Genomic DNA, 19,034 nt, shown 5'->3' with positions numbered 1-19,034 from the left:
CTTCAGCAGAGTTTGGTGCCTGTTGAGATCTCCCTTTGGATACGCTGCTTGTAAAGCTAATTAGATCCTGCTCTGATGTTTCCTTAAGCTGCCCACTGGGTGTGTTGATTCTAGGCCTCTTGGGAGTGGGGGGAGAATCTGGTTCAGGCCAATTTCCGATATTGCCTGTGACAGGCTCTAGGCAACTGGTTGGAGCTACAAGCATTCCAGTTTATGGCTGTTGTTGCTGGGCTTGGGTATGTCTAGGAAGGACCAAGCTGCACACCAAGGCTGGCTTTTGCCAGCACCAGGCCTGGGGGCAAGTCAGCAAAAGTCCCAAGGCATTCCAAGATCTGCTTCTCCTGGTCTCTGCCTGCTTCTGCCTGCTGACTGCCTTTAGGCTCAGACACTGACAGAACCTCTGGCTGTGCTTCTCATCAGGGCCTAAAATCCATAGAGTGGGGCTCTTGCTTTCCCCAGGCTGATGCCATACAAAGGGGACTGCTCTACCCAAGAAAGATGGCGTTATGTGGTATGGGAAAACGACTTAGCCAGGGATCCTGGTGGCCGTCCCTCCAGCTGTCTTCCCCAGAGTCACACAGATTCTCCACACATGAGCCCAGACTCTCCACACATGACTCTAATCTGCTTTGCTGTCCCTCTCCCCTGGAGCCCGGGGTAAATGGCTACAAAGGAAATTTTATGCATTGGCTTTTTAAAGTGATGCCTGTCTCTCTGCAGACTCCTGTTTTTTCGCTGGCTGATTGAAGCCCTGCTGTTTTTCACAGGCTGATTTTGTTGGAGCAGCTCTTCCCGGCTCTGGTGCCTGGGCTGGGAAGCCATCATGGTTAAGACCCCCTGTGCTTCTCTGGGGAAACTTCTAAAGCTGATATATCCCTCCAGAACTTCAGCCTGTGAACTCCACCCATGGGAACAGGGCCAGCCCTTTTCACGTCTCCCCTCTTTCTACTAGTCTTGATGTGGCTTCTGTAAATCCTTGGTTATAAGACTTCAACTTGACTTCAGTTGGCTATTCAGGATTACTGTTTTATAATTTCATTCTAATTCCTGTTTGGTCCTGGGAGGAGGTGAGTGTAGTGTCCTCATATACCCCACTGCTATCTTGGATCTCCCGAAATATATTTTTTTAGAGTAAAAAGTTTGGTTGTTTCCTTTGTGATGCTTTCAAATATTATCATATAATGGTAATTGTTTGCTATTTATTATAAATTTTAGGCCCCTCTTCTTTTAGAAGATTATTTTGTAATAAAATAGAATTTTGTGGTCACAAGCATTTTATTATTTTGGTATGCCAAATTTGGTACAGAAACAGAAAAGCCACAGGTAGGGATTAATCATTAATGCCTTGCATTTTCTGATTAGAGCAGGAAAGGGAATTTCTTGCCAGTTGGCTGAAAGGTTAGTCTTCTTTTGAAGGGAGGAAATGCTCTTTCTTTTTTTTTTTTTTTTTTTTAGTTTTCCCAAGGTGTTTATTTGAGCAGACCAGGGGACTGAGAGGTCCTGCATCTAAAAGAAGGTGTTGGGCTTCTTGCTGGTGAAGCGTGGCTTGTGCTGGCGACGAAGGACCCGGTGAGGCAGTGGGAACTTGATCTTGGAGTCATGGAACTGCTTGACTGCTGGTCGGCGGCACTTGCTGGCTGCAATGTCCTCCACCTTCATGATCTGGATTGAGTGGGCGCGGGCACGATGTCGGGCCCCCATGTCTCGGTAGCACTGGGTGACGGCGCCTGCAGTGGGCAGGTCCCGGTATTCCCGATACATGTTGTGGGTGCCACTGCGGGAGTTGTAGCGCAGCCAGATACCAAAGTTCTTCACCCGAAGAGGGGATTTTTCAAACACCTGGCCACAGTAGACAATTTCCCCCGAAGATTTCTTCATCTTCTTCAGTTGAGACACAAAGTACCAGAAGCGGGACTTGGCAACAACATGGTTAGGTGCAAAGATGTGCATGCGGTAGAGGGGTGGTGTGTGGCACTTGGGGGTGGGCAGGCAGCGCCCTACCACCTTGTACTCTCGCAGCGTGCCCGAGGCCTTCATACTGTCTCACTGTGTCCGCCACCACCCACAAAAGGGGAAATGCTCTTTCTTGTCAATAAATGCCATTCTTTTTATAGAAATCAAAATTGTTAATTTTCAAATCAGAGCTAGTCTGAAACAAATACACTGTAAAACATTATTCATGTAGTTTTTGAGTGTTCATGTCATTAGTCTAAACCTCATTAAAAATGCAACATATACTTTCTGAGAAAACCCATCATACTGTTAAAAAGTTAAAAAGCCTTTTTGGTGTGAGCCTAAACTAGCTTAAATATACATTCTGGTCTGTTTTAAAATGAATTAGTTTTTAAAATAAAAAGTTAAGCAGGTTTAAACTTCTCCATAATGTTGTTCTGGTGAAACAATATAACCAAAAAAATTTATGAGGCATAACTATATAATAGACACATAAAACTATGTAATAAAGAATGAAATAAAACTTTCGTTTTCAAAGGTCAGTCATTTCAATGATATTTATAGATATACTGGTTATATAGGTTCCAATTGGAGAGAGCATCAAGATTTACTCAGTCATAAAATGTTTTAACTTAATCTAAAAATTAACATCATTGGGGTATTTATAAGTACATTTAATCTTGTCAATCAAGAAATGAACACTTTGAGTACCTCTCAAATAGCCTTACTATTATAAATTATATAATATCAAAGACATTATCCTAGATATATTTTACTAAGGTTTTTAAAAATTATTGCCTAAGCATACAGATAAAAATATCTTGAGATTTTTAATATTTAAATGAAAAATAAATGTGCTGAAAATATTAATATTTGAAGAAAAAAGTACAAAAGGAAATAATAGGCAAAAATGTTTAATACTTAACCTTGCTTAAAATCTGTGTCTTTGAGTTTATAAAAGTAAGAAAAATTGGTATCATTTTTCATAAAAAAGAAAAATATATAAGAGTAAGATTTCTTTGATTGACAATTCTGGCAATTAACCAAAAGTGAAAGAAATGTTAGGAAACTCTTCTCTTTTCCATAGTGGATGCTTGCCATTCGGCAGGTTCAGTTAGAACATAAAGAAGAGGTAAATGAACCTCCACAGAGATTCTGAGGGGAATTCAAAGACTTTAGGAGATTGTGCTTTATTATATATAAATTTGCCACAAAGCTTGTAGTTGATTCTAAGCTTCTCAAACTGGAAATATGATTTCTCTGGCAGTAATTCATTTTAAAAGCCCACTCAGGATAATTACAACTTCCAGTGGGTTTGTTAAGTGAGGTTTTCTCTCTCAGTTGTCAGCAAACTCATTAGTCAACAGAGCCAAATATCAACAGTACAACGATTGAAATTTCTTTTGAGAGCCAGATTTTTTAAACTTAAACTATATAGGTAGGTACATTGTTATTAACTTAATTAGGGTACTCCTAAGCTGGTCTTTGCTAAACACTCAAGGGGCCAAAGAGCCGCATGTAGCTCGCGAGCTGTACTTTGCCGACCAAGGCTCTATCTGAATTAGTTTCCATGTTTTTCTTTTCTTACTCATAGTTAACTTACAACTTCTGTCTTTTAATATTTTTTTTTCCTTAACATAATTATAATGTATTCATTATTTGATTTTTTTTATTAAGTGATAGGCAGGGAGGCAGAGAGACAGCATGCGTCCCGACTGTGATTCACCCAGCGAGCCCCCTTCAGGGCAAGATCCACTGGGCAAGCCCCCTACAGGGCAATGCTCTACCCCTTTGAGGCCACTGCTCCACTGCTCGGCAACTCAGCTATTTTAAGATTTTTAAAATTTATTCATTTTAGAGAGGGAGGGGGGAGAGAGAGAGAGAGAGAGAGAGAGAGAGAGAGAGAGAGAGAGAGAAGGGGAGGGGGAGAAGCAGAAAGCATTAACCCATATATTCCTTGACCGGGCAAGCCCAGGGTTTCGAACCGGCAACCTCAGGGTTCCAGGTTGATGCTTTATCCACTGCGCCATCACAGGTCAGGCCAACTGAGCTATTTTAGCACCTGAGGCGAGGCCGTTGAGCCATCCTCAGCATCTGGGACCAGCTTGTTCAAACCAGCCATGGCTGTGGAGGGGAAGAAAGAGAGAAAAAGAGAGAGAGAGAAGGAGAAGGGGAGGGGGAGGGGTAGAGAAGCAGATGGTTACCTCTCCTGTATGCCCTGAGTAGAAATTGAATCCAGGTCTTTCACACACTAGGCTGACACTCTACTGCTGTGCCAGCTGGCCCAGGCGTGTCTGATTTTTAAAAACTGTATAGCTACATAAGAAAAATTAAAATTAGTTTCTATAGAAGCCCTTTTTCTCCTGGATCTGGGAGAGAGTAATGCTCCGGTGACCTGGGGCATCCGTTGTACATAATAAGTTAACTTCTATGCTTTTAGAAAGACACTGGCTATCTACCATGCATGGGAGAAATAAGGAAGTCACTCAAAACAATTTCTGTGTTCTGTGGTTCCAGTGAGGAGCCTGGAGGAGAAGGGCTGATCTAGAGGAGGTGGCTCCTGGTACTTACATTAATTACTGTATGTCATTCTAGATCTTTCATACTCTGTCTCCTTGTCCCTCTGCCTCCGTATGTGCACATTTATGTTTTTCTTTCATTTATAAAAATGCAATCATGCTGTGCATACTGATCAGCTTTCCATATAGTGTACTGATCTCATTTTTTCTATTATTTTTCTTAATTTAGTTGTTTACATCTTTGCTTAGACTCACGGAAGTGAATATGCCACACAGAACCTGTCTTCTTACTTCCTGCTTTTTTAGACAGAGTTGTCGCTCCACCTTCCCAGGTCTACCACCTGTTATTTTTGAGCCCATCACTTTCTTCCTCCTCCGAGTCTTCACTCCATCAGATTTGCTGGTTGTTTCTTCTTTGTTTGATCTTCCTGCTGCCTGGCTTGTTCTCTCTGTCTTGAGAACTGACTTGGGCCTGACTACAGTATTCCTCTCAGACATCTGATTTTTTAACAGGAAATAAGTACAGGGCAGAGAAAACCACATGGTGTATGACTTATGGATGCTCCCTGACACCTCAGCCTAGGTTCCGTCCAGAGCCTGAGGCTGTCTTCAGTATGGCTTATTTCAACCATTCTGTGTGATTTCCCCTTCTTCAAACACTTCCAGAACTTTCTTGTTTCTGTGTCCTTATTCAGTGTGTTCCCTGAGTATATAATGCTATTCTTTCTCTTATTTTCAGTCTCATCCTCTTAACTATTTTACTTTAAAAAATCATCCGTCCTTCAGAGCCCTTGTCAGATGATACCACCTTGGTTAGACTTTCTTGACAACTAGCCAAAAGTTATTTCTTCTTTCTTTCCATTCTTTTATCAGTTCAGTAAATATATATACTTGCTGGGAACCAGTTCTTGCCAGGCATTTTGACAGGGTGATGGTTTGTAAAAGTCTTCCTGTGTGTAAGAGTATGTGTATTACTTTTATTATATTTCCTTGTTTGTAAGTAATAATATCCATCTTATTTTCCTCACTGCCGTTTTAAGGCATAAACTACATCTGGACCCACTTTGTAACAGACATTCTTATCCATAAAGGGTGTTTAACATGTATTTATGGAATAAATGAAACTTTCTGATTATTAACATTTCTGTATGCTAGCATAACTTTGGTATTTTAATAAAATTATCTATTATGTAGATAAGAAAAGTATTGCTAACACTAAAGGCAATGGAAAAAAATCTTTTAATAGATTTTGTAGATTTGTACATAATTTAAAAACTTAATCTACATCATGCTAAGATTATTTTAAGCAGCTGTCCTTGTGTTTTTAAGATGAGCTGTCCCTGATTCATAGGTTATCTGGCTATCATTCTCTATCATGCTTTAGTGATGGAAGTCTGTCACCTTAATATGCTTGGTCCAAAGTGATTTTTTGACAGAGTTAAAAAGAGGTAATGGTTGGGGGGGGGGAACCCTTGAAACCTCAGCTGGAGACAGATCACAGATATTTGATGCTTATGGGCCCTTGATAACTGCCTTTGAAAAAGCTGAAAGGACTTTGAACTGCTGAACACATGATTTCCTTTCTTTTCTCTTCTTAATTAACTTTTGTTTTTCTTCTGTAGATGAAATGTGTCTCACCCCAGCTTACCCCATATACCAGTATGATTTAACACAGTTGTTCTCAAAGTGTGCTCTCGGGACTCCTGCGGGTCCCTAGATTTTTTCAGTTTCCACAAGTTAAACTATTTTAATAATAAGACATTATTTGCCTTTTTGCTGTCATGTGTAATCTTCCAGAGGGTACATGGCACATGCTATCACAACATATTAAATACAGAAGCAGATATGAGAATCTGGATGTCTTCAATTACAACAGACATTAAAGAGATTTTCCAAATGTAAAACAAATTTTTTGTTTTGAAAAAGTTATTTTTCATAAAAGTGTTATGTTAAGATATAATAGGTTTATTTTTTAAAATGAATTAGTAACTTGAGTTCTCAGTTTTAATTACTAATATGGTTGATATTAATAGATATTAGAACCTCTTTATAATCCAGATTTTTGAAATAAAGTTTAAGAACTTGTTTAAAAGATTTATAATATTTAAGAGAACAGACTTTCTAATATATTAAAATTTGTCCTATTATGAGCATTTAGTTTGAATTTAGTGATTGATATGTGTATTCCAAACTGCCCTCTTGATGTTCCGCTTAGCTGTCAGACCTCACCCTTACTGGACTATCGCCCCTGAGACAGAAGAATTCTAAAAAGCTGACAAGCCGCCCCAAGGAGGGGCTCCAGACACACCAGGACTTTTGATTCAACACCCACATACTCGAAGCCCCCCAAGGAGGAGCATTCCGGACATACCAGGACTTTTGCCTCAGTATCCCCTCAGGCTCTCCCAAACACTTTATAACTCGCCCCTAGTCTGTAACCGTTGCTCTTCTTCCCAAGAAGTGCCCGGCAGGGTTCCTTTCTTCCTTTCAATAAAGCCTGTTACTCTGGTCTTTCGAACACTCATGGATTCCAACATTTAGTTTTTTGGTTTTAAATATAATATTGTAGCAGTATTCTTCTATGTCAGTATTTCCTTAATATTTTAAATTATATTACAATAAATTCCTAGAAAGAACTGCAAGGCTGAAAGGATAGACAGAAAGAACTGGCATAGTCGGTAATGTAAACTCAGGGGCCAAATACACACCCATACATTTTTTAAATTAGTGCTCAGACGAGCAGGACATTCAGTGTCTTCCTGTTTAGGCAGACTCCTCTGCCATTGGAACCCCAAGAGGCTTACTTAGTTCTCAAGAGGTCCATCCTCTTCCAAATGCCAGAAAGAGAACAGTGTAATAGCACGCTATTCCTCTTCCTTCTTTTTACCACATTGTGTCGGTGATACAGATCAGCCCTGTAGGGTTGCTTGTCTCACTGCTGCTAGGATGGTGTTTCTGGTCAGATTCTGCCCAAGTCATAGTAGTGATCCCACCTGGAAGTCCTGATTGCAGTTTGTTATGTAGTTCCCTTCTTAGACTCAACATTCAGTGTGCCAGCGAAGCTGAGGTCAGAGACCCTGCTGGCATCTGCCTCATGCTGGGCCGGAATCTGTCCCTCCTAATAATGCCATAAGTCCTTTGTGTGACCCTAGATCACTAGTTTCAATTAATCCATCTTTAAAGTCATTTTATTGTAGGACTATCTCTGCCTTTTCTTGCCAGTGGAACTTGGTTTGGGCTGTGAGTTTCTCTGGCAGAACTCTATAACTTTGAACCTGAGGATTCATGGTTAGAATAATGTTTCTTCCTTAACAGAAGGATGTAGGGTACAGGAAAATGGCCTCCCTGACTCTAGCAACTAATTCTGTATACCAAAAGGTTGCGGCATGTTTTTCTTAGCCATCCAACTTTCCCTTCCCTGTGGGCCCCTTCTGATCGTGAAGACAGTGGTGGTGCCTGTCTTTGCCTAACTTGATCAACATTAAGATCCACACCAAGGTGACCTAAGGTCTCTACCTTAAACTGTCATAATTTTTAAATGTTCCCCTTCAAAGAGCATCTTGCTTAAGCTCTGCCTTAACAGATGCCTGTTACGCACTTTTAAGAGCTTATGATATGTATTGCCAGTTGCTTTCCAGAGAAGCTTTGCCAGTTTACAACTCTAATCAGCAAAAAATAGATTACTAGGAAGACATTTAAAACCCAAACAGTGCTCTTAAATGTTACAAGTAATTAGAATTGTTTTAATATTATAGGAAACTCAAACTTCTCTTGTACTATTTCTCAGTTCTTTGCTACTCATTTTATATAGCCACAAAATTGTGACTTGTAGCATCTTGAGTAATATCTTCTATAACAGAGTAGTTGTATAGGGCAGAACAAAATAATATAAATTCACGGCTGAAGGCATTGACAATGACTTGAGGCTTATATAGTAATATCATTATGTTTTTAAATTTACTTCTAGTGAAGGCAGGAGAGGGGGCTCATTTATTGAAGATGTCCTCTATGAAGGGCACTTTATGTATGATACCTAATTTAATCTTCACAACAGATCTCTGCTGTTACTATTTCCATTTTAGGTAGTGCCATTACATTTTATAAAGAAATTAAGATTCTTTTCCTAAAGCCACACAATGAGTAAAGGTTGAAGTTCCTCTACGAAAGCCCTGTCTAGGACTAGCCCTGGCACAGTTCCCCAGAGACAGGACTTTGAGTATGCGACTCCTTCTTGCTCACCTCGCCAAGTCAAAGCAATCTGCAGGAGGCTCTCAGTGCTCGTAGTGTACAAAGAGTAAGGGCCAACTACAAAGTTAGAGGGCACAGTCCCAAAGAATTCCCTCACTTCTGACATCAGTAGCAAGTTAGACGGGTTTCCCCCAAAGCACCCTTAGGTTTGATAATTTGCTAAAAGAACTTCCATAATTCACTAAACACTATTATACTGATGACAGTCATGATTTATTACAGGGAAAGGACACTGACTGAGACTAGCCAAAGAGAAAGGCAGGGTCTGGGAGAAGTACAAGACTCAACGCTTCCCTTGTTCTCTCTCCAGGAAGTCAGGAGCATACTCTTCCAGTATTGATGTTTGACAGTACACATGGAATATTTCAGATCAGGGAAGCTCTCCCAAGCCTTGAGTTCAGACTATTTATTGGGGCTTTATTATATAGACATGATTGATTGATTGTCCACGGTAGTTAATCTCAGTCTCCAGGTCCACTGATACCATGTGATCCAAAACCCCACTGTAAGTTCACCTTATTCTCTTGCTCTTGAGGCTCACAGGCAAATAAAATGACCTCTTAGGAGCTGAGGGCAAAAACCAGACCTCTTAGGGCAAAGTTAAATTCTTTATTCTGGGTCCCAGCCTGGTTGAGTGCGCTTCCCAAATTCCTGGCTATGCAAGGTGTCTTCTACGTGGTGAGTGAGGAGGCGCCTGGTCACTGCAGCTTTTGCTGTGTGAACCCTGGACAGGAGGCTGAGACGCACATGGAGTAAGGGCAGTGGCCGAGGGATGTACGCTCTCCTGTTGATCCCTGAACCAGTTTAGGATAGCAGTCAGAGGTCATCAATGAAATCATAAAATGACTTGAATGTTTAAAGGCAAAATTTTTAGTATTAAAAATATATTATATAACTGACTTAATTATAATTTCCTTAAGACAAATCTCAATATAATTAACCCCCCTCAGATGCACACACCCTAGCAAAGTAAACATTGTATATCACTGCATTACGGTCATATTTTATCCTGTTTGTCATTACTAAGCAGGTTCACCTGAGTTGGCAGTTTTCTTAAATAATTGCTCTTTCATGTATAGTTAATCCTCATTATTCACAATTCTGTATTTGAAAATTTGCCAGCATTTATTTTTAACCCTAAAATAAATACCTGTGACATTTTCATAGTTGTTTGCTAATGATTGCAAAGTGGCAAAATATTTGAGTTGCAAAACCTACAAATTCCCAGCTGAGGTTAAACAAGGTGGCCTCTGCTTTCTTTGTCTTAACTCTTATACTGTAAACAAGTGTCCTCTTCATAGTCTATTTAGTGCCCCATTCTTTGAGTTTTTTTATTGGTGATTTTTATGTGTTTTTTTTTTAAATTGGTGATTTTGCTGTTTAAAGGAGCCCCCAAACATGGTGCCACGGTGCTGTCTGCAATGTATTTTGTGAAGAAAAATACAGTGTTAGATCAACTTCGTTGAGGCATGAGTTACAGTGCTGTTGGCTGTGAGTTCACTGTTAATGAATCAATAATATATACTAAATAAAGTATTTTTAAACAGAAACACATATAAAATAATGTATTGTTTGGTTGATGAAAATGTGGCCAGAGGCACATAGGAACCTAACTTTATGTTTCCCCTAGGAGCAGTGGGTCAGTACTTATAATTCAGTATTTGAGGTGACTTATAGAATACAACTACTGTGAATAGAGAGTCAACTGTGTTTGCTTTACTACTTTATTCCTTATTCATTTATTCATGGAATCTTTTATTTGTTCTTTAAGAAAACATTTGAGTACTTCTACTGGGTGTCAACCAACTTCTACATGACTTACACTTTCTCTTTTGTGTTTTTATGCCCACATTACATTATATTACATTATTACAGAGGCTATAATCCTCTGACTCAAAGTATTTGTGGGGTTTATGCACACACATCATAAAATGTCATTGTATTAAAGGTTGGGAGTTGGGGGCCGAATGTTTTGAGACTGAACATTTTTTACTTTAGTTACATATGCTAGATTCAACCTCCTCAATAAACTTTCTAGAACTTGTCTGCCTTCTTGGAGACCAGGATTTTTAGCATCAGATTTCTTAATCGGTTCATGTTGAATGCCAGTAGAGCCAGGTCATGTAGCTGGCCACACCTTCCCGCACCAAAATGCCGTGTCTGCCAGGTTGGCCACATAGCCTTGCAGGCAGAACTTATGACTGGCAATATTATTCCTCAACAATGCGTTATTAATGACAAGCCAGACCAAACTGGCCTCTCTCCTTTTCTGATTACCCCATCTCTCCCACATGTTTGTAGTTCCATCTCTTTCCACTGCCTCTTCACACTGTCTCCCACATCTGCGCGTAAGTAGAGGGAAGGGAAATGGATGTGAGGAGCAGATGTTCACCTTGTGGTCTTTGTGACTTCCTGGATATGCTCTCTTCCATTGAAGGGTTTCTCATTTCCTGGGTTTGATAGTCCAGGATGTATGAGGACTAAGCTGTACCTTACTGCTCTTCTCTCCTGCTGTTAGTAAAACCAGTTGTACTGGAATCCCCCAAATGTTGTGGGGGAATAGAGAAACGCATTTCTGAGAATTAAAATCATCTGGTCAATTTGACTAAAAAAAAAAAATTCCAATGATTTTAGGGATCTTTCAGTGAAATAATAATAGAATTTAGCCCAAAGAAGTTGTTGACCATTATTACCTCAGTAATTATAAGAAATAAGTGCCAACAGTAAAAATTAATCTTGACATTTTTATGTGCTAAGTAGTGAAATAAATAGAGTAACTTTCTTTGAGCATCTTTGAAACTGTACTCCAAGAAAGTGAGGTCCAAGATGGAAAAAACCTATTTAAACGCCCTCTGGTGCCTAGCAGAAGGTCAAGGACAAGTAGACTTCAACAGCCACATATTAAATTAACAATTAAAATACCGCATTTGAAATATAAATTTTCAGTAATGTTAATTTGATGTTTATTTTTTCAGATACTGATGAATATAGACCTCCTGTTTGGAAATCTTACTGTAAGTATACAAATAATTTTAAATTGGGTGGGTTATATTGCTTTGTAATATAAATATATTAGGATAATTAGATAGTTATTCCATTTCACATCTATTATTTTAATATTTTTCTTCTTTTCCAAGTGAGAAGAGGGAAGATAGACTCCCACATGCACCTCAATGAGTATTCACCAGCAAGCCCCGTCTGGGGCCAGTGCTTAGCCCATCTGGGCCCTGCTCACAACCAGGCTATTTTTAGCACCTGAAGTGGAGGCTCAATGGAGTAGAGTACCCAGGATCAATGCATTCAAACCAATCAAGCCATGGCTGTGGGAGGAGAAGAGAGAGAGAAAAAGAGAGAGAAAGAGAAGGAGGGAGGGGTGGAGAAGCAGATGGTCACTTCTCCTTTGTGCCCTGACCAGGATCAAACCTGTGATATCCACATGCTGGCTGATGCTCTTACCACTGAGCCAACTGGCCAGGACCCATTTTATACCTATTATTGAAAAATTAATTCAGACTAGGATTTGGAAAACAGGTGTTTCCACAAAGTCTCTATATGGTTTACACATCTGAAATGCACTTATTCTTCTGAGCTTGCATGGTATTTCCTATTATGGAACCTGAGACTGATTGTTGACAATGACTGATAAGCTAATGGAAGGTGAGGCTAACTAAGAATTCGAGCAGTTTGCCCTGGCTAATGGCTCAGTTGGTTAGAGCATTGTCCTGAAGCTCAGAGGTTGCTGGTTCAGTCCCCAGTTGTGGCATGTACAGGAACAGATATGTGTTCCTGTCTCTGTTTCTCCCCTTCTCTCTAAAATAAAAAAAATAAAAAATAAGAGAATTCAAGCAATTTAATTATTCTCAGATCCTGATTCTTTATGTGAGGAAGGACATTAAGCCAGGAGGCTATGTTGATAAAAAAAGAAGGGGTAAAAAGAACAGGTAAAAAGTAGCAAAAGAAGTCTTCTTTTTTAGAAATTGTCTCCCCAAATATAAGAGAGAGGCATTTGAATTCCATATTGCTCTTTAAACGCATTAGAATAAAAATTTCTTCAAAAGAGTCTAGGTTGTTAGTCTTTTATTTTCTCTCCATATTTCCTAGACAATATTATTTCATCAAGTAAAAGATATTTTAGATTTTTAAAAAGTAGAAATAGGGTTAATATAATCAAAGTAATTTTTTAAAAAATTAGTGAATGCACTATTGCAAACACCAGTACTATAAGCTTTTGTTTGTTGTCTATAGAGTTGAATAAGCAACCTAAGAAACCTATACTTGATTTTATCTTTTAAAATTTATTTATTGATTTTAGCAAGAGAGGAAGGGAGGAAGAAAGAGAGACAGAAATAACGATCTATTCCTGTATGTGCCCCAACTGGGGATCAATCTCTGCATGTTGGGACAACGCTCTAATCAACCACGCTATCCAGCCAGGGTGATAGAGGTCTCTTTGTGGATTCCAGGAGGATCCAGGGCGTTTTTCTTTAAATATAGATTATTAACGTCTTGTAGATGCTGAGTTACTGTAAATTTTGATATTTGTATGTATCTGAAATTTGCTGCTGAAGGAGCAGCAATTCAGATTTTGTTAATTTTATAGTATTTCCAGAACAAGTTTATTTTAATAGGTTGTTACTTTGGGCTAATTACAGTAAACAAAATATGAACAATTTCTGAAAATTCTGCTATAGATGCATTTTCGCCCCCACTGCTGCCTTTTTTTTCCTGGGATGTATAGTTCCAAGAATATATAAAAATGATTAATAGCGGCCCTGGCCGGTTGGCTCAGCGGTAGAGCATCGGCCTGGCATGCGGGGGACCCGGGTTCGATTCCCGGCCAGGGCACATAGGAGAAGCGCCCATTTGCTTCTCCACCACCCCCCCCTCCTTCCTCTCTGTCTCTCTCTTCCCCTCCCGCAGCCAAGGCTCCATTGGAGCAAAGATGGCCCGGGCGCTGGGGATGGCTCCTTGGCCTCTGCCCCAGGCGCTAGAGTGGCTCTGGTCGTGGCAGAGCGACGCCCCGGAGGGGCAGAGCATCTCCCCCTGGTGGGCAGAGCGTTGCCCCTGGTGGGCGTGCTGGGTGGATCCCGGTCGGGCGCATGCGGGAGTCTGTCTGACTGTCTCTCCCCGTTTCCAGCTTCAGAAAAATACAAAAAAAAAAAAAAATGATTAATATTCCTTAATCTTCTAATGATTTTGTTGTATAATCTCATTGGTGGGAAGACTTTAAAATTATTCAATGCATTTTTTGGTTTTCAGTTTATCTTTGTTCCTTTTGCTCTGACTTGTGCCTTACATATTTTTATATAAGAGCATTTATGAAGCCTCAGGCTGTTATTGAATCATGGTGGTGTTTTTGTTCCCCTGAAGAATATGATTACTAAGTGAAGTATATGTAGTATTTTCTGTATCTGCATATGTCCTATGGCAGCTACCATTTGTCTTTAAAAACAGCGTATTTCTTTTTTGGTGAGAGAACTGCTACTGAATTTTAGTTTCTTTTAGCGAATTCAATGCCTGAGCTCCCCTTCCCCTCCTCCATTATTTTAATAGTAGAAACAGAGGAAATTATTAGAATAGACTTTATCTTCTGACCATGAAGATATTTCAGTGCACTTCAGGAAAATTTTGTGTTTAACTGTGTTAAAGCCAAGTGGAAAAGTCCATTTTAAAAATTGGTCATGTGAGCCCTAACTGGTAGCTCAGTTGGTTAGAGCATCATCCCAAAGTGCAGAGGTTGCTGGTTTGATCCCCGATCAGGGCACATACAGGACCAGATCAGTGTTCCTGTCTCTCTCTTCCCTTCCTCTCTCACTGAAATCAATCAATAAAAAAAATTTTTTTAGTGTATTGTTTCTAGATACTGAGAAATTCATTAGTAAGTATATAAGCATTGACAGTTCTAAGGTGATTGAAAAATGTTAAGTACCTTTAATTTTAGATCTTCTCTCTTAATAATTTAGCCATTAATTTTTTATTTTATTTTATTTTATTTTTTTGTATTTTTCTGAAGCTGGAAACGGGGAGACAGTCAGACAGACTCCCGCATGCGCCCGACCAGGATCCACCCAGCACGCCCACCAGGGGGCGATGTTCTGCCCATCCGGGGCGTCGCTCTGTTGCAACCAGAGCCACTCTAGTGCCTGAGGCAGAGGCCATAGAACCATCCCCAGCACCCGGGCCATCTTTGCTCCAATGGAGCCTCAGCTGCGGGAGGGGAAGAGAGAGACAGAGAGGAAGGAGAGGGGTAGGGGTGGAGAAGCAGATGGGCGCTTCTCCTGTGTGCCCGGCCGGGAATTGAACCTTGGACTTCTGCACCCCAGGCCGACGCTCTACCACTGAGCCAACCGGCCAGGGCTAGCCATTAATTTTTGGTGAATCAGTTAATGATTGTGCAATTTAAATTCAGCTGAGCTCCAGTTTAGAGTACCAAAAATTTTAAATTTAGAAGGGCCTGAATTAGTCTTCATTACTGTATATAGTTTTGTTTTTAATTTTTCTATTGGTTAGAGAAAGAGAAAGAAAGAGAGAGAGAGGAAAGGAGATGGGATAGAAGGGAGAGAGAGAGAAGGAAGCATCAATTTGTGTTGTTCCACCTAGTTGTTCATTTAGTTGTGCACTCATTGGTTGCTTCTCACATATGTGCTCTGACCAGGGATCGAACCTGTGACCTTGGCATGCTAAGGCGATAGATGCTGTGTTCACTGAGCCAGGGCCATGTGTGTAGTTTTTTAAAGGTGTCCTAAGGATAGATAATCATAGTCAATGAGGAGGCATTCATTTAAAAATTAATTTTCTCCATGAACAGAACTATACCCTTTAAAACTAATAAAAATGTAAGTTGAAATTCTCATGTGACAATATTGTCACTTTTTATTTTCATACTGGCTTATCTTAATGTTTGCTTACCGAATAGGTAAATGTTACCGATGATAACCAGATACTACAGTATTTCTTCTCTGAATGACAATCAGCATTTTACTTTGTCTAGTAATTTCTAATGTCCTTCTTGACTATCATTCATTTTATAATTGGGTTTCCATAGGTGGCAGTACTTTCCAAAGCATTTTTTGACAAAACTGATCTTTTGAGAATTACTGAATTCTCAAAACAAATGTGAACTGGATTTTCCCATCTTAGAATTATAGTCACTAATATGGAGGAGTGGGTCCGAAGAGTCTTCCCTTTTTGCCAGTCATGTTTTAGCTTCTCTCAGGAGGAGGCTTAGAAATACTGTATTTTTTGCTCCATTAGACACACTTTTTTCCCCCAAAAGTGGAGGGGAAAATGCCCGTGTGTCTTATGGAGCAAAAAATATATTATTTTATTAAATATTTTAACACACCATTTGTTTCAGAATATTTTTTTTTCTTATTTTCCTCCTTAAAATCCTAGGTGCGTTTTATGGAGTGAAAAATACGGTATTTCTGGGTGACGTACATGTGTAGTCCTATGAGGGCCAGGCAGACTTGGTTTCAGTGCTCCCTTCCTTCCCTACCTCAGAATTCCTCCTTTCATCTTTTTTTTTTTTTTTGTATTTTTCTGAAGTTGGAAACGGGGAGGCAGTCAGAGAGACTCCAGCATGTGCCCAACCGGGATCCACCAGGCACGCCCACCAGGGGGCGATGCTCTGCCCATCTGGGGCATCACTCTGCTGCAACCAGAGCCACTCTAGCGCCTGAGGCAGAGGCCATAGAGCCATCCTCAGCATCCGGGCCAACTTTGCTCCAATGGAGCCTTGGCTGTGGGAGGGGAAGAGAGAGACAGAGAGGAAGGAGAGGGGGAGGGGTGGAGAAGTAGATGGGCGCTTCTCCTGTGTGCCCTGGCCGGGAATCGAACCCAGGATTCCTGCACGCCAGGCCGACGCTCTACTACTGAGCCAACTGGCCAGGGCCCCTTTCATCTTTTTAACTCATAAAAATATGTTCATTGGAATATTTTTGAAAAACTCACACAATAATATGGTTATCTAAAACTATTTTAATGTGGTGTCTTTCTTAGGGATTTTTTGCAACCAAGAGGAAAAGGCAAAAGAATACATTTCTATCAAAATTTCAAACATTACTGAATGAAGAAGAACTTTGTGTATTTTTTAACTTTAAACAGTAAAGCTGTATCTTTTCAATAGCTTTTATATATATTATAGCACTACCATGGTCTCATTTGAGTGATGAACTCAAGATGCATTCAGGTAATCAAATATTACTGTAAAGAATTTTTATATTCCCTGACCAGGCAGTGGTGCGGTGAACAGAGTGTCAGCCTGGGACACAGAGGACCCAGGTTTGAATCCCTGAGGTTGCCAGCTTGATCATGAGCTCACTAGCTTGAGTGCAGGGTTGCTGGCTTGAGCGTAGGATCATAGACATGACCCCATGTTTGCTGGCTTGAGCCCAAAGGTTGTTGGCTTGAAGCCCAAGGTCACTGGCTTGAATCCAAGGTCATAGGCTTGAGCAGTGGGTCACTCGCTCTGCTGGAGGTCCCTGGTCAAGACACATATGAGAAAGCAATCAATGAACAACTAAGGTGCCACAATGAAGAATTGATGCTTTTCATCTGTCTCCCTTTCTGCCTGTCTGTCCCTCTGTCTCTCACTTAAAAAAAAGAATTTTTATATTAATGTTAGTCACTTACATATAATCATAACTGATCTTTACTAGAGACTATTTTAAATCTTTTACATATACACTGCTCACAAAAATTAGAGGATATTTTATTGCTTCAAATTAATTTTGAAATATCGCCTAATTTTTGTGAGCAGTATAGTAAGTTACTTAATCCTTTCAGTATTCTAAAAAGTAGAAAGTACTTTTGTCCTCATTTTACAAATGAGGAAAACCGAAGAAGAGTATCCAGAGTCCCAGTGTTCAAATATCCCAGATGGTCTGATTCAGGAGTTTACATTCATAGATACAATGCTGTATCACCTTTACTTAGCAATACAGAACAGTGAATGTGTCTGTTCTCAGAATATGTATTGTATGTGTAATGTACACATACATACACATATATATCTAGTCTAATTGTATATATTTATATAGGTTTCTGTGCTTTATATGAATGAATATGATCAGATGTAGAGCCTATATAATGATATCCAGCTGAAATCTGAGTCATTTATTACCTGGCAATACCAGATGTCTAGATAGTTTATGTTATAGTAACAAAATGTGTATGTATTTAAATACAGTATTACCTTAAATTCAGACCTGGCCAGATAGCTCGGTTTGTTAGAGTGTCATCCCGAAGCTCAGAGGTTACCAGTTTTATCCCTGGTCAGGGCATATATAGGAACAGGTCAATGTTCCTGTCTCTCTCCTGCTTTTTCTAAAATCAATAAAATAGCCTGCCCATGTGGTGGTGCAGTGGATAGAGCATCATACTGGGACGTGGAGGACCCAGGTTTGAGACCCCAAGGTTTCCAGCTTGAGCATGGGCTCAGATGGTTTGAGCAAGGCTGACCAGCTTGAGCCCAAGGTCGCTGGATCGAGCAAGGGGTCACTCGGTCTGCTGTAGCCCCCCCAGTCAAGGCACATATGAGAAATCAATCACTGAATAACTAAGGAGCCGCAATGAAGAATTGATGTTTCTCATCTCTCTCCCTTCCTGTCTGTCTATCCCTATCTGTCCCTCTCTCTGACTCTCTCTGTCTCTGCCACAAAAAAATGAAGTAAACATTAAAAAAACCCCAAAAAACTTAAATTCAATTATATGTGATTATATATATTGAAATAGAGTTGTGATATTTTAGTGTTTTCTTTTTTTTTTTTTTGTATTTTTCTGAAGTTGGAAACGGGGAGGCAGATAGACAGACTCCCAATGCACCTGACCGGGATCCACCCAGCATGCCCACCAGGGGGTGATGCTCCGCCCATTTGGGGCATTGCTCTGTTGCAACCAGAGCCATTCTAGTGCCTTGAAGAAGAGGCCATAGAGCCATCCTCAGCGCCTAGGCCAACTTTGCTCCAGTGGAGCCTTGGCTGTGGGAGGGGAAGAGAGAGACAGAGAGGAAGGAGAGGGGGAGGGGTGGAGAAGCAAATGGGCGCTTCTCCTGTGTGCCCTGGCTGGGAATCGAACCTGGGATTCTTACACGCCTGGCTGACGCTCTACTACTGAGCCTACCGGCCAGGGCCATATATATGTTGAAATAGTAGAAACCAGATTCTTTCCAAGTGATAAACTTAGACATACATAAACACACTTTCTCTGATGACTACACATTCTATTTATTCTTTCTTCATTTCAAATAAAAAAGCCTAAGAGAGTCTAGAAGGTCATGTTGTTGGTATAATTTTCACTGATTCATTTTTAAAT

The 19,034-nt window shown here is 40.2% G+C and overlaps 1 protein-coding gene and 1 pseudogene across 2 annotated transcripts in view; one reads left to right on the top strand and one right to left on the bottom strand.

Annotated features, from left to right (window-relative positions):
- The window catches only part of CHN1 (chimerin 1), a 204,957-nt gene that overhangs the window by 44,972 nt on the left and 140,951 nt on the right, over positions 1 to 19,034 (top strand). For both annotated transcript variants that reach the window (XM_066346029.1, XM_066346030.1), the window contains one exon: positions 11,696 to 11,734. In XM_066346029.1, coding sequence (XP_066202126.1) covers positions 11,696 to 11,734 — 39 coding nt within the window. Of the gene's footprint in view, positions 1 to 11,695; positions 11,735 to 19,034 lie in introns of those variants that run through there.
- On the bottom strand, positions 1,450 to 2,066 carry LOC136378433 (large ribosomal subunit protein eL20 pseudogene; annotated as a pseudogene).

This window comes from Saccopteryx leptura, chromosome 7 (genome assembly GCF_036850995.1).
Source record: "Saccopteryx leptura isolate mSacLep1 chromosome 7, mSacLep1_pri_phased_curated, whole genome shotgun sequence".
NCBI lineage: Eukaryota > Metazoa > Chordata > Mammalia > Chiroptera > Emballonuridae > Saccopteryx > Saccopteryx leptura.
Note: the sequence above shows the minus strand (reverse complement) of the source record. Positions and strands in the feature narration are given on the sequence as shown.